Source organism: Apis cerana, linkage group LG11, assembly GCF_029169275.1.
Source record: "Apis cerana isolate GH-2021 linkage group LG11, AcerK_1.0, whole genome shotgun sequence".
Classification (NCBI taxonomy): Eukaryota; Metazoa; Arthropoda; class Insecta; order Hymenoptera; family Apidae; genus Apis; species Apis cerana.
In genome coordinates this window covers 12,527,668-12,552,281 of record NC_083862.1, presented here as the reverse complement: position 1 = coordinate 12,552,281, position 24,614 = coordinate 12,527,668, and the positions used below count along the sequence as shown (strand labels likewise).

Genomic DNA, 24,614 nt, shown 5'->3' with positions numbered 1-24,614 from the left:
CATCGCTCTTGTATTTGTGAAAACGTTACGGGGAATATAATGGAGTGTATATATTTGGTTCGTTACACGAGGCTCGGAACGTTACAATAATTTCAGCGACAATCCTTATTCCGTCCCGCTCCCGGCGGAACAGTTTCCCAAGGGAATTGAAATTGACGTCGATTTTTCTTATCGATTCTCGCGATTTCTCGCCCCGGTTTATTTTAATAATAATGACAAAAGAAGAGGCGCATTTCCTCTGGTCAAAAATCAATCGATATACCTCGCGCTCCGTACCTCTGCGAGCAGAGAGGCCCGTTAAGGTTGTGAAAAAAGAAAAAGAAAAAGAACGAACGAACGAACGAATTGGAATGCAGGATAAAGAAAGTCGTTCCAAACGCGCGAAATCTTGAAATCTGTGTGTTTTCCGTAGAACACGAGTGTATGGGTTACATGTATTGATGAAGAAGTGGAAGAAGAAGTTTAATATCGTGACAAAGCGGGTTCCCCTAATTTCAATCCTCGATCAGTTGGCCCAACTGTTGGAGTATCTCCTCGGGGACGATGTAGCCGAGCTGCTTCATCTCTTTCACGATCTGGGGCACTTTGCTCAGGTTGTCGATCCACTTGTAGTAGGGCAACTCCTCCCTGATTCCTCCGTACCTCTTCGGCAGATGGAAGGGTGAGATGTGCTTGTGAAGGCTGTCCATGTTCCCGCCGTGGAAGAAGATTTTCTTCTGCATCCTCGCGTCGAGGAGCGGCTTGAACACGGAGAACATCACGTCGAACACCCAGGACTGGTGGAGGATGTGTATCGCGTGAGTCTTCATCGGGAACGCCGACACCATGAGGGCTATCACCATGTTGGCAACCTGTCAACACGAGTCAATGGGGGAAAGTTGGTGAAAAATGTTCCGTTTTTCCTTCTTTCTTTTCGAATGACTCGTCGAGTCGCTTTTTCGATCTCGCTTGCTCGCTTCGATCGTCCAGAGAGGAGGAGAGGGAGGAGAGATGGGGATTGATTTTTTCCTTTCTTCTTCGTTATCGATCTCGATTAACGGTTAAAAGGGGTTCGAATAGCACGGAATAAATATCCGAGAACCATGTTTCATTTACCATAATTCATTTCATCTAATTTCACGTTGCGAACCAAGATGTAGAAATATTAACGAAAGCAAGCTTTCTCGAATACTTTTAACGTACTTTCAAACGCGTGAATCGACCATCTTTCGAAAGATTCCTTCTCTCGATGGATCAACGATCCATCGAATGAGAGAATCCAGTTAAAGAGGGCGCGAAAGAAAGTCGAGAAGTTTACGGATTGTTGAAGTTTCAAGGGCGAGCCGTTAGTGGCACGGCTTTGCACAAGCCGCCACTTCACCGGATATTCGGGATGAATAAACGGAGAGAGGATTGGTGGACGAGGGGGGCTGTTAGTTTCAAGAACGGTGAAAAGTAGATCGATACTTGCTCGTCTCGACAGCCACTCGTGTCATTGAAAATTTCTTTAATCTCTTTAATAATAATATTTGTGGAAAAATGTCTCGTTGATTATCTTTCGAGACGCAATGCAAACAACGATACCTGGGGAGTGATGGTCCACGCGTGGGCCATGGTGATGCCCTCCAGATCGAAGATGACGGTTCCGCCGAGGATCTGGGCCCTCGGCTCCAAAACGCCGAGCTCGAGAATAATGATGGTCGCCTTGAAGATCTCCTCGACGGAATACTTCCTCGGATCCCAATTCCCCAAACGGTATATCATTATCCTTCTTCCGCATTGGGTCCTGTACGGCGGCACGGAAACAACGTCGTCGTCTCCGATGTACTTCATCTCGAGCGGCCTTATATCCTGGTGGATCTCCGGATGCTCCTCTTTGAAGTTGCAGTAATTCACGATCTGTCGAAAGATCTCTTGAGAAGAGGAGCTCGATTTTTGCCTCGTGTCGATACGAAAAAGATCGATCGAACGTGATTCTCGCGTTTTCACGATTCTCGCGTTTCGTTAAGTCTTGGCGTAATAAAGGGAACTAATTCTTCTCCGATCTCGATTCATACTCGGAATAGTTGCTGTGAAGATCTCTACGGAGTTAAAGGAGGAACCTTTTCTTGGTAAAATTAGTGCTCGAGGATAAATATTTCGAGACTTAGTCGAAGAGGTTTCAAAGGAAAGAAGGAAACGAAGCGAAGTTGTTCGATTTCGCCAAGATGAATGGATTATCAAGAGGGCGATACAAAGTTGCGGAGATGCAATCAACTCTTTCCAACGACAGGCGAAATTAAGATCGTGACGCGAATTCGAACCGATGGATGCTTTTCTCCATTTTCTTCTTTTTTCTCCGGCGAGTAATTTTCTGATTTTAATTTCTTTGCTTCTTTTCGAGAAATCAATTGTTCTTGGAAGGATTAAGCTGACTTCGAGGAAATAGCTTTGGGAATTTTCTTTGTAATTAAGAAATAAACTGTGATTCGACGCCTCGATGACTAATCGACCGATGAGTTGCATTTCGTCTCTCTTTGTTCGATAATTGTTTCCGTCATCCGCTCGAGGAGACAACGAACGAGGAAACTCGACGAATGTGAAAAAATTAATCAGCCTGATGTACCCGTTTTATAAAATTAGACAAGTTACGTGGTAAAGAAATTACGTGGGAATAATCTCTCGAAAGAAACAACCAAGAGAGAAAAGGGAAAAGAAAAGACATCAATTTCTCGAGATATTTATAATCGCGTGTAGCCTCTTATTCAGTTCTCCTTGACACCGTTGTGCAACCGTTGCAACTGGATTCGTTTTACAAATCATGCAACGCTCGGCAAATTATCTTATCCTTATTATTCAGCGGCGATAAATTAAACGGGATGACAATTTAAAATTTCGCGATGAACGCGTTCTTTTAATTCTTGCTTTCGATTGGAAAAAAGAAAAGCCGATCAAATATATAATTTCGTCAAAGAGCGTACGAAAAACGATATAAAAAGATATATGCTTACCAATCGATGTGCCCGATTAACGTTGAAATTCCTCGTTCTCAAAAATCTGATCAAAAAATCGTCGTCCATCCTGCGCGGCAGACACTCCCCTCTCTCTGTCGGGAACGGAAAGAAAAGTTTCCATCTCACCAAATCAATAATCCTTTCCTCTTTATTTCCCTAAGAATAAATAACCCCCTCTCTCTCTTTCTCTCTTATCATTTACCAAAAGAGAGAGAGAGAGAGAGAGAAGGCTTCCTCTCCAATTACCATAAATCATATCCCTCAGCTCCTGAAGAGTCCTGCACTTCACGTCGTCCGTCTCCCCGAGCTCCCGCCTCGCGTAATCAATCACTTCCGGCGATGGTTCTCCAAGGTCCAGGCACACCTCCTCGTCGTCCAACGGCTGGTCCCTCTGATCGTCCTCGAGTTCCGGCATCCCGTCGCAACGCTTTCCAACATCGATCCCCCCGTTCTCCACCGTGCTCCTCCTCTCCAACAGGATCTCGTCCCTCAGCCGTCCGACAACCGTCGCAACACCGTCGATCCCATCCGACTCGTTCCGCTGCGGCATGATTCGTCCACGATTTTTCGCCAGAATTTTCGCCTTTTCGCTTTTCGTCCTCCCCGAGGGGGAGGGGGAAAGGGAGGGAGGGAGGGAGGGGGAAGGACTGCTCTCGGGGAAAATCGGCCGAGCCGGTCGGATCAAATGGAAACGATGCCGAGAGATTTTAACCTCGACAACGCGATCGCGGCCGCGGCACTAACCGCTCTCGACCATTCGCGGCTACCTTTCGACCGGTTTCGTTTTTGTCGCCTCCTTTCCCGCGCAAATCGACGGTTAAATTCGGCCCCAAGTTTGCGTACCGGATTCCTTTGAGGAGCTAGCTCGCCCGATTATTGATCATTTTTGGGACAAGGAAGAGGAGGATCGAGTGATGGATTTCCTTTTTCTTGTGTTACGTCGATAAATCTCGAGCAACGGAAGATTTTTCACGCGATTCCTCCGTCTCGAAGAACGAGAAAAACTATTTTCGACGATCTCGAGCACTGTTCTCACAACTGCTTTTCCACCCGTTCCATTGTTCTGTTATTTGGTTCGACGAGAAAAACGGAATGGCAGAGCGGAGCGAGCGACGTCGATCGGCGATGCAAACCGGCGGCGACTACGGGTTCGGCCTTGTTGCACCGAGTCAAAACGCAACCGCGGTTTCCCTCTTACCTCGCTCTTTTGAGAACCTTCGATAGAGGGAACAATCGCGCCATTCTCTGACGAGCCAGACTCGTTTTCTTTCTTTCTTTCTTTCCCCTCCCACTCTTCCCTAGGTCCTAATCCATTTTGAGAGGAGAGGAGCAATTGTTACAATGTCGAGCGAGGACAATAAGATTGCGACTCGAAAGCTCGTTCCACGTTTATCAACGTTGTAATGGAATTGCAAAATGTGTAAAACACCGATGAATGAACGTTGTCGAAAGTTTTTCTGAAACTTCGATTTCATACAATTAAATCGACTCTCTCGAGGTAGTCAAATGCGTTTTTAAACTTGATCGATTCCGCCGGCAGAAAAATGACAATCGCCATTAGTCACGTTCGTAATTTAATGCATCCATTAAACACAATATCGGCGTTAATAAAATCTGTATAACCCACTCAACGCACCATAATAATTGGCCACGTGTTACCCTTTTGAGAAGAGTACACTTCTGTATATTAAGAGCAACGTGTACAGAGCCGATTAAAAATTACAGACCAGCTTTCTAATCCCGTAGAAAAAGATCATTTGCGCGTATCAGTGTCTCATTAACGAGTATAATATGTATATACACGTACACCGTGTTCAATGTTTATCTAGTCCGGCGGTCTTCGAAGAATCTCTTTTTCGAAAGATCGATGTTTGCTATCGGAGAAAGTTCAAACTTCACGAGTCGAAGCGTCGCGAGGCAAATTGCAAGGTTGCCGAGTCGCGCGATTCGACTCGGCACGAACTTGAGCGATGCGAACTTGAAACACTGGAATCGATGCGCGCGATTCGGGATAAAGACGGGTTTCTCTCTCTCTCTCTCTCGCTCTCTTTCTCCGGTTCCGGATAAAAATAAAAGCGAGGGAAACTGAATGGAGATCGTATCGTATGTGGGTGTAAGGTTCCGTATCGCGTTCCCACGGATCAATGGATAACACGGTTCAAGGAACATCCTCGATCCGGTGGTTGATATCGGGTATATCGTATCTCGGTCGATTTATCGCGCAACAGCAGGTGGATTTCTCCGCGCGAGAATAACAATAATAAGAAAAAGGAATAAAAATATTAGTAGAAAGTCGAGACACATTGTACCTCCTAGTTGGGCAACTCCGGTGTTTACGCTGCTATTCTCGGTTGGGGAATTAGCGGGTAATAAATCTCAATTATTAAAGATAGATTGACAGTTTCGGTGGAATCAACCGACGAATTGTCGAAAGACAAAGACGTTGATTTAATTGCGTGGAAGAATGTATTGCTCGAATACCATGGATTTAAACTGTCAAAATCGAAAAAACAGTTGTGATCATCTCGAAAGGTCAGAGATAAAAATCACCCCCCCTCGAAATTCTTGAGAGCTTGGAATCGCGCCACGTTGAAAAATATCGAAACGGTGTATTTCGGGCAAAGGTGTTCGCACGAACGGGGATTGCGAAACGTGTCATGGCCATCCTGTTGCATCCACGGTTTGGTGCTTTCGCTGACGATCACGTACTCGTAAGCGACTCGTGGCGTGGGCGGCGTGTATTGCGATTCACGCGCTCCGGAGAAAGCAAGAGCTGTACGTACTCGTTGATATTCCGTTAATATTGATATTCGTCACAATTTATCCGTACAAATGATTGGTAATAACAAGTGTTGCTCAGGATTGGAATTAGAATTCGAGCATACCTGTGCTTGTTTCGATTTTGTGAGAAGAGAAATTTCACTTTCGATCGAATTAATGCATTGTTTAAAACGATCGACTCGAAATTCGTCAATGAAAAGTAAGAAGAGAAGGTTGAATCGAATGCAAATTCATTATGCGATTTACACCGACACGGTTTCTTTCAGCTGTTAAAATTTATTACGAATTAACGAGCCTCCGGTGGATTACCGGCTTGTTCCCCGCGGCGAGGAAAAAATTGCGGACGGTGAATTTTGTAAAATTTCGTTTTCACGCATAATTCGCGACGGAAAACAAATTGTGCATATGACGCAATCGCGTTTCGATTACGTTCGTCGTTGTAATTTCAACTCTGCGTAACTGCAATTATTGCTACTTTCTCTGCTCTCGCGGACGTAGTAACTGCAATCCTTTTCTTTCCTTTTTTTCGAAGCGTGATCTTTCACGTAACTACTGATCCTTCGAATGACTTGCGTTCCAATTATTGCGTCTTTTTCTTTTCTTTTCATGGAGATTCGTGTTATTCCAACTTCTTTTCATGCGACAGATTGATTCGAACGAAACTGTGATTCATCGTCAAGCTTTATCGATGCGTATTTCGAAGGAAGGAAAAATCTCAAACTTTGAAAAAATCCGCAATAAATTCCCAATATCTACCTTAATTGTACTATCTTCCACCTATGTCGAACACCTCGAACAAAGAAAGATCCAATCCGCTTGTTGAGCGATGGTGACGCGAAAGGGGATATTTTTGCTTTAAAAATACTCACACTCGACTTGGGGAACCGTGAAGGACGCGAGGTGATCCGTGCGCTACCGCGAACCTGCATGCACTGTGGCGCCGGAGAGCCTCTACTAGTCCGCTCCTAGCCTTCTTCCGTGTTTGTAAATCTGCGAGCGAGAAAGTCGTACACGCCGATTGTGGCCGATCCACGAACGCTATCGCGGACAGAAGTTCGAGTTAGCGGGTATCGAAGGATCGAGAGGCCCCTTCGAGAGCCTTCTCGTTTCGGTTTCGAGCAGGAAATGCATAAACCAACTCGTGATAAGATGGACGCGATACGAATAGATAAATGAAAAGTTGGAAATGCAACGAGCTGAAAGTATAATATTCCTCTTCGATAACGACATTTTCAGGATCTATCGTCCTTCTATGGATCCTTTCAAATTTTATTAATTTTATTTCAGCGTGCTGTGGAAGAGAATGGAATCGTTCGATAAATCGGATGTATATTTCAATATCGATCTTTGTTCGAGGAAATTTTGTTTGCGAATTATCGGGGAAAAAATATTTAATTATCGAGTTAAATTAGATACGATGAAAAAGAAACTGTCATTATCTCAATAATCTGATCAAATAATCGCTATAATAATATTATTATTACGCAACTTTTATTACGTAAAAGAAATTTTCTAGTTAAATAATCGACCAAAGTTTAAAAAAAAGGAAATTAATTATCGAGCATTATATATCAGGTTATCCTTCTTCGTTTTCTTTGCTTTAAAGATTTCCGAACTTGTGACTAATCTCGCGCTCCAACCGCTGATCCAGTTTCAACGGTCGCTCCCTGCTTAATGGATGGATAAGCTGCTCGTTGGAGCAGAGATTCCAAATCCGTTTGGTTAAGGAAATCTGTCTCGAAGAGAGGTAGATTCTGAGAAACGCGAGATCGATGTCGAGGACGTCGATGTTACGAGTGAAATTATTAAATTTTTTGGGGGAGAGAGGGCGAAAAGTACGAGAAAAAATTAGTTTCCCCCAAAATAGTTTGGTGAGACAGATATTTTTTTTTTTGATCGAATCACAATATCGTAAGCGAAGTTGTGAAACAACTTTCATTTTCCGTATTAACACTGTATGTAATATGTATATATTTATCAAACTATAATGCTATAAATTTCTCTTAATATCAATGTAACGTCCCCCGGATTATGAAACTCTTGAAACCTTTTTGGACTAAACTCGATCCGGTCTTTTAGGTTTTTATAACCTGAATAGATATATGCGTGCACAAGGTAGATCGTGATCAGATAATGTAATGAAGTTATCCAATCGAAAATTTATGCGCAGGAAGAAGATGTTATATATGATATGTATATATTCGTAAAAATAATTCTATGATATTTGTTGAAAATTTTTCATCGGGGATTTAAAAAAGCTTGTTTGATTTTTGGTACGTTCGATTTACGGTTTTAGAAAGGGAAATGGCGAAATATAATGGAGGGCGGAAGTCTTTGCTCGACTTCGCCATAATAAACGACATGGCAACTTTATACATGGAAATACAATCTACGTGTACGTGCGAAGTGGAAATTTCCCTTTCTTCGCGATTAATGGAAACGATTCATCCTTATTCTATTATTCTTTTTTTCTTTCATTTATAATTTATCATCATAATATGTCAATTTTATGATTATTATTTATCACCACCGCCTTTATTAATACACGTTGCAATTTATTATTATGGTGATTATACTTCATTTATTTCTCCTTTTTTATCGTTATTAATTTGTGTAATATTGTAATGTATCGATATTTACCTTACATTTTCTTCCTTTTTTGTTTTTTTTATCATTGTTATTTCGAAAAAAGTATTAAATTTCAATGCCGATCGAATCGTTTCGTAACACGCTACGCCGGCTGGCTAAATGCACCTGTTAAATGGAATGAATATGCGGCACGATGAACGCGCGTACTGATTCTAATTACGAGACGATTAAACTTGTGTGAAAAGGGAGGAAAAGAAAAAAAGCGGAGAGGAGAAATCGCATATTCCATATTCCACCACGAAACAAAAATAACACGTCAAGAACGAAACTTTCTAGATAAGCTTCGTCCACGAATAAATTAACTAATATCAATTACTCAAAGAAATCTAGAATAGAGGAGCAGAGAGTGTAGCAAAAGAGTGTATCTGGATTAGAATTTACAAGGGAAATTTATAATAAAAATATCGTATAAAAAAAGAAAGGGAGAAACTTTCTTATATCGTTTATCTCATAGATTTTCTTTGATTCTCCTTATAATCTCTCTATTCTTCCAAGTAGAGATTAATAAAAGGAAGGAGGAAGGATTTTCGTGAAAAGAAAGTCAACCATTATTCACGAGCCGATCCAAAGTGTCGCTTCCTGAAACTCCGACCGGATCTTAGATAAAATTTTGGCCAAGGAAATGGCGTCAGAGAGAGATCACAATTTTTCGAGTTTTCACAAGTCTCTTTGCAAGTTGCAACTTGACCTGAAACGACGTTCCCAACTGGAGTCGTAATTGAAAGAAAAACAGATTGGATGATACCTTTGGTGTAAAAGAGATTACGAAATTACGTAACATTTCACAGAATATGATGAAACGTGGTAAATAATTTGAAGGAATTATGTATTATTGAAATATTAAAATAAGTCAGTTGAAAAAAAAATTAAAAAGATAATTATTGCCTTTTTTTTTTTTTTTTTTTTTTAATATTTTATATACACTAATATGTTTCCATGCAATTACGATCGCTTATTTATCTTTTATATTTAACAATCTATTTCCTGTTCCATGTACTTCGTTTATATTAGCATTATGATACGTGGATATTTTCCTTTAAGTGTGTGTGAGTTTCTGTTGTCCTCGCTTAAGATTGAAAAACTGGTAAACGAATGAAAACGTGACGTTTCTTTTCACGGCAACACACCGATTGAATACAAATGTGCCAAGCTGAGTTACGTGCTCCCTCGTTAAGGCTCTTTCCTTAGCACAACTAACCTAACATTGTAGCAATGGCGGCGGATGGCCAACCTTCTGACTTAATATACCGACCTCAAATTCTCAATTCCCCATCTGCAATATCGTGCCACGCGTATTTACGTAAATTTATCATTCTTATCATTCGATAAACGTAAAGCGAAGCAAAACGTTCCTTTTCGATGTGATGTTTTCGTGTTGTCAAACGTATTAATCGAATTATTAAATGAAATTTATAAATATTAAAACTTCACTTGTCACAAACTCATTCTTGTATACATAATTTTTGGAGAACACAAATTTATCACTCGCCGATAGAGCTCGCGGAAAAAGAATTAGCGGGAAACAATTTAAACTCAGCCAAAAGGCTAGATTCGCAATATTCTTCAAATTGTTATACATTTCTGCAATGCTCGATATTACTTGTATACTTGTATAAGTATATTATTATTGTACAAGTATATGCATTCGTTCAATCGAAATGAATTCAATTCGAATAATTGCATCATGTTGTTTCTATTATTTCATTAATCATTACGGTTTTTTCTTTTTTGGAGGAAAATTTCATATTTCTTGTTTCAAACATCGATTTGCATTTATCGAGGCAACGATAAAAATCGGACTTTACTCGTATCTATTATTCATATTTATATATATATATATATATATATAAATATATATATATATATTCATTAAACGCGCATTAAAACTAATTTACTCTTGACGTATTCCGGGTGTCCTCGGTTCAAAAGATAATAGGCACGAATAATTATTCCGAGATTATTCTCGATTTTTTTTCTCGACCACTGTGATTTTTTGATCAATTATATTTTATGAAACGCATAACGCATAATTAAGAATCGTCAATGAACGAATAAGCATATATTTGCATATATCGACATAAATATTATACGTGTTTTTACGATTATCTCTAAAGCAAATTTTTATCGAGTTTTTACTTGCAGTTTTGAAAAATGTTCCAACCTTGATCTTCATTTCATTAGACGATTTCTCAGATGATTCACGCAGAATCTCTGCTCCACGAGGATCGATAAGAAACCGATAAGAAAATCGTTTAAAATTCAATAACAATTTTCCTAAACTATTCTTAACGACTATTCTTAAATTCATCCCATCGTTATTATCAAACGAACGGGGACTCCCGGTCCCTGAACATTCAACAAAACTATTTACACAAATTAAGATATTCCATCCATTCCATCCCCGTCCGAATCGAGAGGAAGAAAAATTCTAAACCAGCCAACCGCGCCCTCTTCTTCCCAAGAATCCCCCCTAAAAACCGGGGGGCTCGATCGCGCACCCTGACCAACCCCAACGACGACGCCGATCCGCGATTCCAAGTTCAGCGTCAATTTTATTTATAATTATCCCAGTCTCATCATCCGATAAACAAACATCCTCCTTTTCCTCCTCATAGAACCTTACGGAGAGGAGGTTCGTCCCTCTCTCTCTCGATAAACACGTCGCAACGCCCCATTAATCCCATGACCGACAGAAATCATCCGTTTCACGTTCGTTCGTTCGTTCGTTCTTTCGATCGATCGATCGTTCCACTTGGCGCGGCGCGTGTGCCTCGTTGGTCGACGGCGGCGACGTTGGTCGCCTAACCTACGTTACGACGCCGAGGGAGGAGGGCAGGGAGGGGAGGGGAGCGGGAGCGGGAGGCGGAGGGAGGGGCGAGGCGTCGATCGTGAACGAGGAGGGAAGGTCAGAGAGCTCGAGCGGCCAACGCGTTTATATAGAAGAGTGGATCACCGTTTATGCATCTATCTATTAGTGCGCGGCGTATTAGTATCGTTTTTCGCCTGGCCACGACGCGAAACGGCAGACGGCCTCCCTTCGATCCCTCTTCCGATCCCGATCGATCGATACACTCATTATTCCGGGACGGGACGATGATGGAGATATTGAAATCGAACGGTGAGTGGAGAGGATATCGTCGATAACGATATCGTTTCGATCGGGTTGAGAGAGATAATTGATTTAAATAAATAATAATAAACTTAAAGTTGAAGCAGATATAAAAAGGTTTCCTAGTTGGTCACGAAGGGGGAGAGAGATCACATTCGAGATTGGGTTTTAATTTTCGGGGAAAAAAATTTTTGAATAATTGGAGAATTAATTAAATGCTCGTTCCGAGCAAAGATTCTTATTTTATCTTCTTGAAAGAGTTTAATTTAAATTTAAGATTAATATATATTAAGTCACGCGCTTCGAAGACTCATTTTTTTTTTTTTTTTTTTCATAATATCCTCTTATCTACAAATCGTCCGTGATTTCGACACCACTCTTGCGACATTTGTTGTAGTACCTTGAACCACGGAAATTATTTCTACTCGCACGTGTGAAAATTAAAATTGTTTAAAAACTAGTTCCTATTCATAGTCGAAAATTGTGATTTTCTAACAAGAAAGAGAAAGAGAGAGAAAGAGAGAGGAAGAGAGAATATTTTGAAATGTTTAAGAAATCATTTCGAGGAATCTACTTGACTACGCTTTAATGTCAAGTTTTCGATGACTGGTCATTTCTAGTTCATTGTGCCGATCACGTGTCGAAAATATAATCGCTGGTTTGACGTTCGAAAAACGCGACGTTGGTATATTAATTTCGAAAATATCGTTGTCGACGGGTTCGAGCTCGCAACAAATCGCCTTTGATTAACTGATTAATCATTCGAGTGACGTTCGCGTTTAATCGATTAAAAAAAAATTCATAATTATCATTTATAATACGAGAAACAGATGGAGCAATTTGAATAATTTGTCAAATGGATCATCATGTAAATTCCTTATTACCATAATTATATTTCTAAAAGCTTAAATTTGCATTAACATCCGATCTATAAAAAAAAAAAACCAACGCCAATTATAAATAACTTAGAACTAGAATGTGTCGTACGAAAAACTCGCATAATTTAAAAAAGGAATATACACGTTTTTCGATAATTCCTTCTAAGAATTCCTCCTAAGGAATTATTCCTTCCTATGGCCGAACTCATCCGCGTACACCGAACTTCAATTTCCTCCTCTAACGCACGGTTCTTCCTTCCATCGACGAATCTCTCGAAATCGCCCCGTTCAAGATTCCCGCCCAATCCCGTTAATCCCATTTCCTCTCGTAACGTTCTCTCGCCCAACCCTATTCCACACGGAACAAAATCGTTTTCCACCTCTGTCAATACGAATCTGCTCGTTGCGAAAAAGCAAGAAATTTGACCAAAGAAGTCTTCCCTGTACAAGTTCTCGATTGTTTCTAATCTTTTCCATTATTATTAATTAAAATATCATACACGTAATAAGGTATCGACGAAACGGAACGTTTCACGATTTCGCGAGATATACGCGCTAGTACATAGTTTCGTCTAACACGAATTTTAATTATCGTTCGTAAATTAATGGGCAACGTTTTGACCGGTCGTTCCACCGATATTTTTGAACCGCCAAGTTTTGTGACGCTATTTTTAAACAGAAAGAATTGACCTTTCAAACTTGTCGCGCGAATATATTAACACCCTGTACAGTATCGGGTTGGCGGAAGATACATCATCGAGTTTCGTCTTTCCTCGTCCCTGAAGCAAAAGGCTCCTCGTCGAGACGTATAAGAGCCGGTCCCGGGGCCGGGGCCCCATTTTCGTTCCAACGGACGAATCGTGGTGGTTATGTACACCGGTAAATATTCGCGGCTCGGTCGATCTTTCGATCGCAGTGCCCTCTGAGACGCCCGACAACTCGACCAACAATTTTTCTTTCCCCCCTATATCCTTTTCCCGGACGCGGCCCCGAGCCTCACCGAGGAAAAATATCTGTTTCAGTTGTTATTATTGACTCTGTGACACTGTGACGCGAGTGAATGGTATCCGCTCAGTCTCGTTCAAATTTCGAGGAAAGAATCGGAAGAGGGAGAGAGAATCGTTTGGATATCAATTTGGGACGACGATTGTTTGGATATCAGGATGGCGATATGCGAACGTGAGTACAGAGTAATATAATATCTTGGGCTTCGTAATGCTGCGTTTTAATTCGTTTGTATTTCCTTTTTTTTTGTTTTCTTTTCTTCGTATCGATTAATTTTAAGACGGGAGAGGAATTCGATCGGCGAAAATTAGATCGAAATCGATCTAATTTTTCTTATTAGGGACATCGAATTTTAACATTGACAATAATATTGACTTGACATTTATCCCCCTTTTAGCGTGACACTCTCGAGTTTGAAATTCCAGAGTAAACACGACATTGGCCAAGACAAGCCTTTCAACGAAAGGTTAAATTATTTTGAAGCGATCCGTCGAGCTTCTCACTTTCGTTCCTTCGCTTTCCTTCGCTTTATCCTTTCCTCTGATTAATCGCGCAACAACAATAACTTGTAAAAAAAGAAATTGTATTGTTTCAACGTCGAACGCATCGAAAAAGACTAGACCAGTGCGAGCAATTAATATATTTTTCTCGTAAACGAAACGTGTAATCAAGAACCGTCTCGCGTGTTCGTTTTTCTCGAAGGAGAAAAATAAAAAAAATGTGGATTATCGGTTGAAAAAAAAAGTAATAAACGATGAAAAAGGAAATCAACTTCAGATATGCAAATGGAATTCGTGCGTCGATAGAATTTTCATCTAGCGTTGATCATAAATTAAAATGAATCATTAGAAAGTATGATTTGTTTTACCATTTTAATTAATATATGACTTCGTGCCGATAGAGAGAACGACCATTAAAATAATAGTGTAGCATCGCGCTGTAATAACCGCGATGTACGAGTGTTTACACAACAAAGTAAGAAAATATTATTGACGTCACCGACGAAAGTATTACACACGTTTCACAACACTGTGTCCACCGTGCGTTCGCTCTTTTTTCTCCTCTTCCTTTCTTTCTTTCTTTCTCTCTTCCTTTCCTTTTCTCTATCGTTCGTCGAGATTACATTCTCGCTCGATACCGATTGGATACCGACTGACTCGCAACGAATCGTAACACCTGGCTGCGCTTCGATCTTCTCGATGTTCCTCGAGCAGCGACAAAACAATTCGAACGACGCACGGACGGACGCGAATTCTCTTTGTGTTCATGGCACGTGTTCGCTTCGCGAACGTGCTAGAAGTTTCTTCGCAACCATGGCACGCTCGCTTGCTACGCGTTACGTCGAATAGCACGATGTTTCTCCAAATTTTTCCATCGGAAAATTCAAAGATCGGCGACGGACGATTCCGTTACACCGATGGCTATGATTCAGAAATTATATGAAAACAATTCGAGTTGTTTGCTCGTAAAACGAATTCATTGATCGAATTCAGTACGATGACCCGTTGATTGACCATCTTCCAGACGATTTATAATGTAAATACGAGTTCAAAATGAATTAATATCAATCTGAATCGTATTTATTAATTAGAGACTTATTTTTGGATATTTTCATGTTATTCTTTATTACGCGAGATCTGTTTGTCAAACGGGTCGATCAATGAAGTGTAATTAATTTCTTTTTTTTTCGATGCCTATCCCTCGCTCGTCGAGTGCCAGCATAAACAATACAATAGGACAAGACAATAAAACGTTAATATTATTCCACGAAAGGAAAGTTGATTATGAGTCATACGTGCGTAATATCGTAAAATTGTTTTCCGCGGGAAACGATTCGTTATTTATTCAAGGTCATTAGATAATACTTCTAATATTACACAACGATGAATAAATTTTTACTCGTTTCATCGTAAGCGAACTTCACATGATCGATCGATTGTATTTTTTCCAATTTCGCCTTTATCAAAGAGCTTTCAATTTTCAATTTTCATCGCGTTAAATGCAATTTTCACTCGGGGAAAGAGAAAAAAAAAAATATTTCACAACGCTCGCGATTATCCTCTTTCTAAACTTGTTTTCTTTCCATGTAAAATACAATCGACGTAATTTCGACGGCACGTTCTCACGGCGATATACACTTTCTAACGCGTCCAGACTAAAGTTTCGCGTTGCTTTCAGTTCTCTCGAAGATTAGAATCTTTTCTTATCTAAATAACTCGATCAAAAATTAACGTAATCAACCTGTTCCGCTAAAATTTCCACAACTCGTCTCCTTTCTTCTCTTTCCTCCTCTTCTTCCATATATTTTTCCGCGTTTTTTTTCTTTTTTACTTCACTTGTTCGTTTCCCTCTCTATCCTCTCTTCAGCCATTGCGAACTCTTTTTTTTCTTTACTTACTCTCCCCCCCTTTCGAACTAATCTTCCCTTCATTTCTCGTCTCAAATGAGAGAGAATCGGGCTCATCTCTGAAATTAAACTTTCTCGGCCCATCGGCAAGGTGTAATCAACGTTTGGACAAAAGACAGACCAAGGAGAAAACCTTAGTCTCTCCCTCTTCGCGTCCAAGTTTGAAATTAAAAAAAAAAAGAAAATAGAATTCGACGTTTTAAATTAATCATTGGATTCGTAGCGACGTCATCCTCGCTTCGTCGTTTCGGATCGAAATTTTTTGAAGAAAAATCTTAAAATTCTAACTTCAATGGAACAATTTCGTTCCTTCAATTTCTCGCTCGATTATCCTATCGCGCCCAGTTAAAACCAATTAATTATCTGTAAAATCGATCGATTATCTCGAGTAGTTTATTTTTTTGCCGATGCGGGTGGCGCCCTTTGGTCGAGTGCCAATTGTTTGCGCAGAAGCGGCAAGATCGACGATCGTTGAAAAGTAAGGCGGACTTGTAGGAATGTTGGAACGATTGTGACGAGCTCCCGTGATCGAATTATCGTTGGCAACCGTTTTCTCGAGGCTGGCCATTACCGGGCGGAAACTGCAATCTTTTTTTTATTGGAAAATGGTGATTGGTGGACGTAAAGGAATTATCCCCCCGGCTTTTATGAAAATTTTCAATCCTTCCTCCCGAGAAGAGAAGTAAGAGTTTTAAAAATCGTTTCTTCGAAGATGGAAAGGTAATTTTCTCCCGATTCCTTTTTTTTTTCTCCATCGAAAGATCAACGGAGAAGATCGACGGATGCTCGCTCGGGAATAATTCATGGAAATTCATCGCAGCCTGTTGCGATGCCGGATTATGCAAGGAAAAAAAGAAAAAAAAATCGATCAGCGCGCCGATCGGACGTGAGTAAAATGCAAAACTCGAGTTGGCACCGGTTCAACTTCTATTTCAACGGCGTTTGAACGGCGCGTAGATCCTTCCCTGGAAGAAGAAGAAGAAGAAGATGGTCGATTTAGCTCGTTACACCCCTCTTTGGAAGCAGAAGTTCGCTGGTCGGCTGCCAATTATAACGGCGGCGGGTCGATGCGCGCCGTGGAGTTGCTCGATAAAATTTTACAACCCCTTCCTCTTAATCCTCCCTTCGCCCCCTCCTAGATCGCGCCAATAAATTTTTGACGGGCGGAACGTTATAATGGAAATCGATCGTGCCGAGTTTCGTTAAATTGACGATTCGAAGAAAAGATTTCTCGAAACTGATCTGTTGCGTTGAAAGGAAACGAATTTTCAATCGTCGTTGCATCCTGTCGTGGAACTTCGAAAAGGAAGAAGCGAACATACGAAGGATTTCTTTTCGCGAGTTTATTGTAATTGTTTGAAAAAGTCGGGGATTTGGAAAAATTTCCAGTTTTCAAAATTGGCAAGCAGGAATTGACCAGGTCAATATACTCTTTTTCGAATTCATATTTCGACGGCATAATTCGCAGTCGGATCACAGGCGCCTTTTCCATTCACCGAAAAAGTGACATCATTGACCCTGATCGTGGAACAGGTTCACCTCGAAAATCTCTGGGTATCTCTTTCTTCTACAGCGACTGCTGTATTTCAAGGTTGTGCGTCGATGAAAAGAAAAGAAACAAAAAACCGCGTCCGTCAATGTCCTTTTTAATCCATTAACTTTTCTACGACGTGAACGAGTGTATTTTATGTGTATATAATATTTCGAGACACGTGGTATTTATAAAATTTTAATCGTATTCAAAGCTTCATACGTTTCTTTCTAAAATGTGCAAATTATCTTGGACATAGCGAGAAAAAAAATTCTTTTTAAACGTATCACGAATATTTGCCCCGATTCAACAAGAAGAGAATCGATTTTTCATCGTTCGGCGAATATTTAAACGACGAATCATATTTCAGATAAGAATAGATTATATTTGCACGATGCAAAGTACACTTTATCCGTCTCTTTATTCGACGCAAAGAAGTCTCGTTTGCTTCTTCTATTTGCAAAAATCATTAGATCCACATTGGCGTGAACGATATCCGCAAAGTTAGGAATTATAATTAGAAAAGCTGAAACTTGTTAGAAACTCGTTAGACGAATCTTACGCGAATCTTCAATATTTTTCCTTCTTTTTCTACGAATTGTCGCCTTGAATCTCCCTTATCGCACGCGCGAAAATACTCGATCCAATCGGTTCGAGATGTACGAATTTCAGATTCAAAGCCCCGTTTAACAATTTTTAACGTTTTATCACGGAATCCAAAAAATTAAATCGGGCTCGATAAACTCGATCGAGATAATTAGCCGCCAATGAATATGCATTCGACGTTGCTCCATCTCTTTCGCATCGATCGTTATAAATTCAACCATTGCTTGCTTCCATTAAATCGGCGAAGGATGGCTTGTTTACGGTATTCCGTGGAGGGGCAAGGTTGCCTGCTCCTCGTGTTTCCAAGAAATGGCGACGAAAGAATTTTTTCGCCAAAACAGGCAGATTCTTCAAATTTAACGTATCGTACTTGATTTAAATTCCTCGTTTCGCCAACGATCTTTTCCCGTTCATCTCCTCTCTGTTCTTCATTATACTCGAAAAATTCTGTAAAATATCCATTATTCGATAAGGAAGAGAAAATTTTTCGAGCACATTTCCGCGTTGAATTCACTCTCTGGGATAAATTATACGAATCTTGGACGAAATATTTCGGCGAGAGAATGGATCCAATTCTCCATTTACTCTCTCAATTTCGTGCAACTTCCTTGCAATTTTGTGCTCGAACACGCTCTTTGCATACGCTCTCGACGCTCCTCCTCCTCCATTTCCTGTCCATGTTACGAACGGTTGATACGCATCTCCTTAAGAAAAAAAACCTGTTTGGATTTGTCCCATTTCCTATCCGCGTACGAGCATCAAACTTTCTTTCCCGCCGCGTTGCATAAATCCTTAAATACTTTTTCGTCGTGCGTTATTCGAGGCTGCACAAAAGACGCGAGAGAGACAAAGAGGGAAGTCGAAATGTTTGCCTCGTCCACCCGGAGGACGTCGCTTCTTTTGTTCTCCGGCCTAAATGGAAGAAGAGCCAGAACGGAGAATAATACTCGAGGGTGTGCAAACTGCTCGTTTGGTCGAATTAACAGGGAGAATATTAGTCGTAGTACATTTTGCGGATGGAGAGAGAGAGAGAGAGAGAGTATTTTCGCGTTGGGAAGAAAAGTATTATATTTTTTGTCAAGATGATTAATATTCTCTGATGAGAATATAAGCGCGTGTGTATTGAGGAGAGTAATTTTTTAATTATTTTTTACCCGGTTTATCAATTACGCCGATCGAATCGATTGATTAATTAATTGCGAGTTTTTATTCATTTATTTTTCTTTTAATTCTTAAACGAAACAGAAATTTCGAATGCGAGTTTCGACGTATGTACGCTTTTTGTTAGCGATGGAACGTGGAATTATTTTTATTTCGAGGATCCATTTGTTAACAACGTGAGCACACGAGAGAAAGCAGTGAACGATGGTATGCACACGTATGAATGTGTATTAGGTTGGTGCATGCGAACGTCGTTTTCTCAAACGAGGCTTTAATTGCGCATACTATCGTTATTCTATTCAATTTTTCTTCTTTGTTATTTCTTCAAGTGCAATTTATCGGTTAAAAAATTAATCCACGGATGGATCGCATATAGTTTCATTCCCTGTGATAAATTTGTGAAAGAAGATTATGTTAAATCGACGTGTATATAAATGTACATAAATGTGATAATTCTTCATACAGGTGCAAACGATGTGGACCAATTGCAAATAACGCTAAAATAAGAATTCGCTTTAACACGTAAAAGGAAATGCTTTATCTCAATTGTAAAGATATTTATGTATTATAAGCAGAAGATATTTTTAATTAATGAAACTGATGACCTCGATTATTCAACCTCAACGTGTGTCTTTTCGTATTAACAATGTACATCTTGTATTCCGCATTGAATATGATAACGCACGTATTTGCAATGTTTTGCATCCGTTCATGAATGAACAATAAAGTAAAACGAAATAGATAAATAAACGATGATATTAAATACGTTTATGTTAAATCAATCGATGTTAATAATAAATGTTAATCGATATAATTGCATTGTATCTCTTTACGAATACCGTAAGAATTAGTAATTGTAGATAGAGTATCGTTCTGCTAATTAACACTTTGTTATGTTATCTCAATATTTATAGTTATCTGTTTGCTCTTTCAATAATCTCTGTCTTAAAATCATCGTTACTAATTTTTTAACCTACGCACATTTGAATATTAATGTATACACATATATCTTCTTTTTTCATCCTTCAAATATTACTTCCTGTGAATTTGCATACACTGCTCCAAGAGACGATTTTATTTTATTTTATTTCATTTCATTTTTTATTCTCTCCGTTTTCCTTTCCTCTTCAAAAAATCGAAAGAATCGTCGGAATATTTTATGAATCATCATTCATAAAATCGTGAGAAAGAAGCGACTGCTTGAAACCTGGTGTACGCATTTATTTACGCATCGACGATCCTGTACCGTTGGTTCCACGGTTCAGCTGCAACCGGGAAGACGTAATTATACGAAGAGGAGGAGGAGGGGAGACAGAGAAGAGAGAGAGAGAGAGAGGAAGAAACGCGTATAAGAATACACGAAGAAACTCCTTCTATAGTTATTACACATGACGCGATTCAAATATCACAACAAGGTTTCGAAGAATTTTCACATGTAAACTCAGCTTAATGTTGCGAATTCAATGCGAGTGCGATGACCTTTTGAATTCACTTAATTGCAATTCCTCGGTGGAGAATCAAAGAATAAAACCGTTGCCCGATAAAATTTCCAACCGATGGAAAACCGATACCCATTTTATATATATATATATTGTGAACGTGAAAGTAGGAAACAAACAAGAATTTGTCCCCGCCAATCGCCTGTTTTATATAAATAACATATAAATAAAAAAAAATTGATCAAGAACAACAGGTGTTGTTTCGACGTTGAATTATGGCCAGTGAAAGTGTACGTATAATATAACATTATATTAGACGTTAACTCACAACAAGGAAGATAAAAGCTAGAGGAGAAGTTTTGACGAAAAGTTGCGAATTAATTATTCATGAGATCGCACCGGCACGCTTACATCGGTCACGCGTGCACCCAAGATAAGAAATCGATAAGATTGTTTCACGTCCGTCCGTTTCCCTACTTTCGCGATAGGACAAGATAGAAATTGATAAATTTCGATCGAAATAGAGAAGTGGAATGAAAGTTGGAAGAAGAAAAAATTGATTGCTGAAACTCGATAAACCAGTATAATAGCGCGTAACGTGTAGTGAATCGAGTTTGCGAAATTATTCCCGAGTTTGTTTCGCTGGATATCTGGAATGGTAGGGGGGTACGATTATGAGCGCTTAAAGGAGAACGCACGGCTTCGTTAAATGAATTCTGCGAAGTTAGCAGAGTAGTCCGGTAGCGAACCGCCTTCGTCCAGCCGAGCGAGTGAGTCACACGATCATGGCAAAACCCTCCCGCTCGCCGCGATGATTGCTCAGCTTATCTGCAGCACAAGTGGATTGAAAAAGTGAAGCGTGCGCGGTCGGCAGTAGCGATGCGAGCAAACTGAATGACACTTGGCCGAATTTGTAACTCGATTCTCCGCCGGTGCGGAAAACTGTGAACCGTCGTGCGTACGTGTTTGTGCGCGTGCGTGCGTTCGTTCGTGCAAGTCGAGAACAACAACAGGAGAGAAGCTGAAGGAGGAGAAAAAAAATTGAAAGGTGAAAGATATGGAAGTGGAAAGTTAGTATCGAGGATTATTACTCTTTATATTTTCGTTATTTATTATGGTTTCCTTTTCTCGAAAGTAGCTGTGTGAAAGTTTCCATTTTCGCTCGAGTAATATATCGGATCTTTTATTTTCTCCGCGAATAATTGTATATATGTTCTCCTTTGTATTCGCAAAAATATGGACGCGATGGATATCACGTTCGTTTATTGTCGTTTATTTTCGACGCGATTTGTTCGAATTGCGTTATTAATTTCGAGTCACTGAAAAGTCGAAAATTAAAATTATCACATCGTATCGAAGAACGAAAAGGATCGGATGGAAATTTTTTGATCGGACACGCGATATTTCGTGTTTAGAAATTTCAAACGTTGCTTTGCCGTAATCTTCTTGTTTAAAAAATATGCGTTTACGAAACGAATGATTTGCATTTATGATATTGATAATTGGAGCCTCGTTTACCAACGAATGCCGTTATGTAATATAATTAGAACTGTACCCATGATACGAGAGAAGTAAAAAATTACATATCAATTCCTGTTAAAAATAGAAAATTATTGTTTCGATCAATGGGAGGGGGGGGATTAGATTGTTATTATTATATATAAACATTTCTAATTACATGAATGTATCCCACCTCTTATTGCATATAGATAAAATTTCATTCGACGTACGGTACAACAAGAATGATGATATGTAATCATGTATCACAATCTTATATATTCGAAATTCGTCGTTAGGAACTACGTTGACCGAATGGGACAAACTTCCTTCCATCAAAGTCGGCGACTTCACGCTCGAGGTCGAGTTTGGGCCACCTGGCAAGGAGTTGCAGGAGATAGCGAAGAACGAACTTCGAGAGACGCCTGAACTTCAGAAGGATGCGATCGCCCGACTTAGGGAATTGCTGAAAGGTGAGAAATTATGATTTAACATCATAATCGATAAAAATTATAAATTGATTGTAGGTAAGAATAAAAGGAAGAGACCTGAATTCTCCTCGATCCAGGTGGATTCCACGATTCTAATCTTTTTTTCTTTTTTTTCCCCCCCCTCTCTTTCTTTCCTCGACCAACAGCCGAGGCAGACTTGAAATGCCCCGTGGAGAACGACGCCTGGCTAATCCGATTTCTCAGGCCGTGCAAATATTACCCGGATTCGGCGTTGAATCTGGTGAAGAATTATTACAATTTCAAAGTGAAGCACTCGAACGTCTACGAGAATTTGAAACCGAGCAAAGAGAAAAACATATTCGAGCAAAACATTCTGTCGGTGTTGCCGAATCGAGATCAAAATGGGCGGAGGATACTCCTGATAGAGTTAGGGAAGAAATGGAAGCACAACAAGTGCAGCCTGGACGAGGTGTTCAAGGGTTGCGTGCTCTACGTGGAGGCGGCCATGCTGGAGCCGGCCACGCAGATCGCGGGCGCGATAGTCATTTTCGACATGGACGGGCTCACTCTTCAACAGGCTTGGCAATTCACTCCCGCGTTCGCCAAAAGGATAGTGGACTGGTTGCAGGACGCTGTACCGCTCAGAATAAAGAATATACACGTCGTTAATCAGCCATACGTGTTTAACATGGTGTTCGCGTTGTTCAAACCGTTCCTTAGGGATAAATTGAAGAACAGGGTAAGTTGAATATTTTCTGGAAAAGAAAAAGAAAAGGAAAAATTAGAAGTAGAGTTAATCGTAAAAGTAGAGGTTCGAGATATTTGATGCTTCTTGCGATACTTGCAGCTGATTTTCCACGGTACAGATCGGAAATCGTTGCACCAATACATCTCGCCCAAATGTTTGCCAGCCTGCTACGGTGGAAACTTGCAACTCCCTCGTATAACAGGGCCACAATGGTTGGAATTATTATTATTGTGCGACAAAGAATACGATGGTACGGAACGAAGTCTTCTTCAATTTTCAATTTCAAAATAAAAGGACTGAAATCGAAGCACAAACGTTGCTCGTTTGGTATCGTTGCTGGAAGGAAATCGACGAAGATGTTATTTTATATTTCGAATGTTTTATTACTTTTTTTTTTTTTTTATAATAATTGATCCTTCTTTTCTCTTTTCCAGCAATCAATTCGTACGGTTATAAGAAATAATTCATCCGTTTCGATGCGCCTTCACGAGGAATGTAAACAAGAGAGATGATCCGAACGTATCAAGTTTTTTTTTTTTTTTTTTTTTCCCTTTTGTGAAACTTTGTCGGCTGTGGATTTTCTCGTTAACACGCTGATCTGGATTCAGCGCATAGCCTACTTAGTTATCTATTGCAATTTAAATTATACGATGAATTAAATTAAACAACAATGGTAAACTTTTTATGAGAGGAATGGGAAAAGAAGTACAAACTTTTTCCAATTTGTTGTATTGTCCATATTATACTATTCGAATTAGGATTAGAAAATTAGAATTAAAATATTATTAGAGAGAGAGAGAGAGAGAGAGAGAGAGAGAGAGAGAGAGAGAGAGAAGAAAACCGAATTCTTCTAAGGGATTTTATATATCATATAAAATTATATTTTATAAATTAAGATAATTTTGTACGAAATAATTTTATTATTTATAATATTATTTTTGTATTACTTTAATGTTACTTATAATGTTTCTTCTTTTTTTTTTTTTTTTTTTTTGTGAACTTCTCTGTTAATAGATTTAAATTTATCGTTATTAATAACTTGATAATTTAACGCAAAGTCTTTCAAAAGGCTTCACAAGTTATTACCAGCTGATATATTTAATAAATTTGTAAAACTTGTTGATTAATTTATTATGTCAGGACAAAGAGGTTTATCTCAAGGGTATACGCTTACGAAATATGTACTTAATTAAACAATCCTGTTACATATACGAATTCGTAATTATACACGATAATTGTATCAATTCTGCCATTATTTCTTCCTGAAGTAAAACAATTATTTTTATTCCAATTATTTTTCAATCGAAATATTTTTCGTTCCTTTATAATTGTTACAATCGTCACGATGTGACGTATAATTTTGCGGATTAAATATAACT

At 39.5% G+C, this 24,614-nt stretch overlaps 2 protein-coding genes across 9 annotated transcripts; one reads left to right on the top strand and one right to left on the bottom strand.

The window, feature by feature from the left end:
- Positions 1–35: 35 nt before the first annotated feature.
- LOC107995068 (alpha-tocopherol transfer protein) lies at positions 36–14,404 on the bottom strand. 3 transcript variants are annotated; one of them, XM_017052302.3, is made up of 6 exons: positions 6,623–6,697; positions 6,510–6,530; positions 3,219–3,513; positions 2,970–3,064; positions 1,564–1,878; positions 36–851 (listed from the first exon to the last, which is right to left on the bottom strand). In XM_017052302.3, the coding sequence occupies exons 1-6, from the start codon at positions 6,680–6,682 to the stop codon at positions 495–497; spliced, it is 1,143 nt and encodes a 380-aa protein (XP_016907791.1). In that variant the 5' UTR covers positions 6,683–6,697; the 3' UTR covers positions 36–494. The 3 variants fall into 3 exon arrangements, with proteins under 3 accessions (XP_016907791.1, XP_016907794.1, XP_016907793.1); XM_017052305.3 differs by lacking the exons at positions 6,510–6,530; positions 6,623–6,697 and adding an exon at positions 14,263–14,404; XM_017052304.3 differs by lacking the exon at positions 6,510–6,530 and having other exon boundaries at positions 6,623–6,791.
- On the top strand, positions 11,329–24,526 carry LOC107995069 (alpha-tocopherol transfer protein-like). 6 transcript variants are annotated; one of them, XM_062081969.1, is made up of 6 exons: positions 11,365–13,268; positions 13,412–13,568; positions 22,335–22,508; positions 22,673–23,226; positions 23,335–23,485; positions 23,670–24,526. In XM_062081969.1, the coding sequence occupies exons 2-6, from the start codon at positions 13,553–13,555 to the stop codon at positions 23,696–23,698; spliced, it is 924 nt and encodes a 307-aa protein (XP_061937953.1). In that variant the 5' UTR covers positions 11,365–13,268; positions 13,412–13,552; the 3' UTR covers positions 23,699–24,526. The 6 variants fall into 6 exon arrangements, with proteins under 6 accessions (XP_061937952.1, XP_061937951.1, XP_016907796.1 ...); XM_062081968.1 differs by lacking the exon at positions 13,412–13,568 and having other exon boundaries at positions 11,329–11,520; XM_017052307.3 differs by having other exon boundaries at positions 11,364–13,268; positions 23,335–24,526.
- Positions 24,527–24,614: the final 88 nt, after the last annotated feature.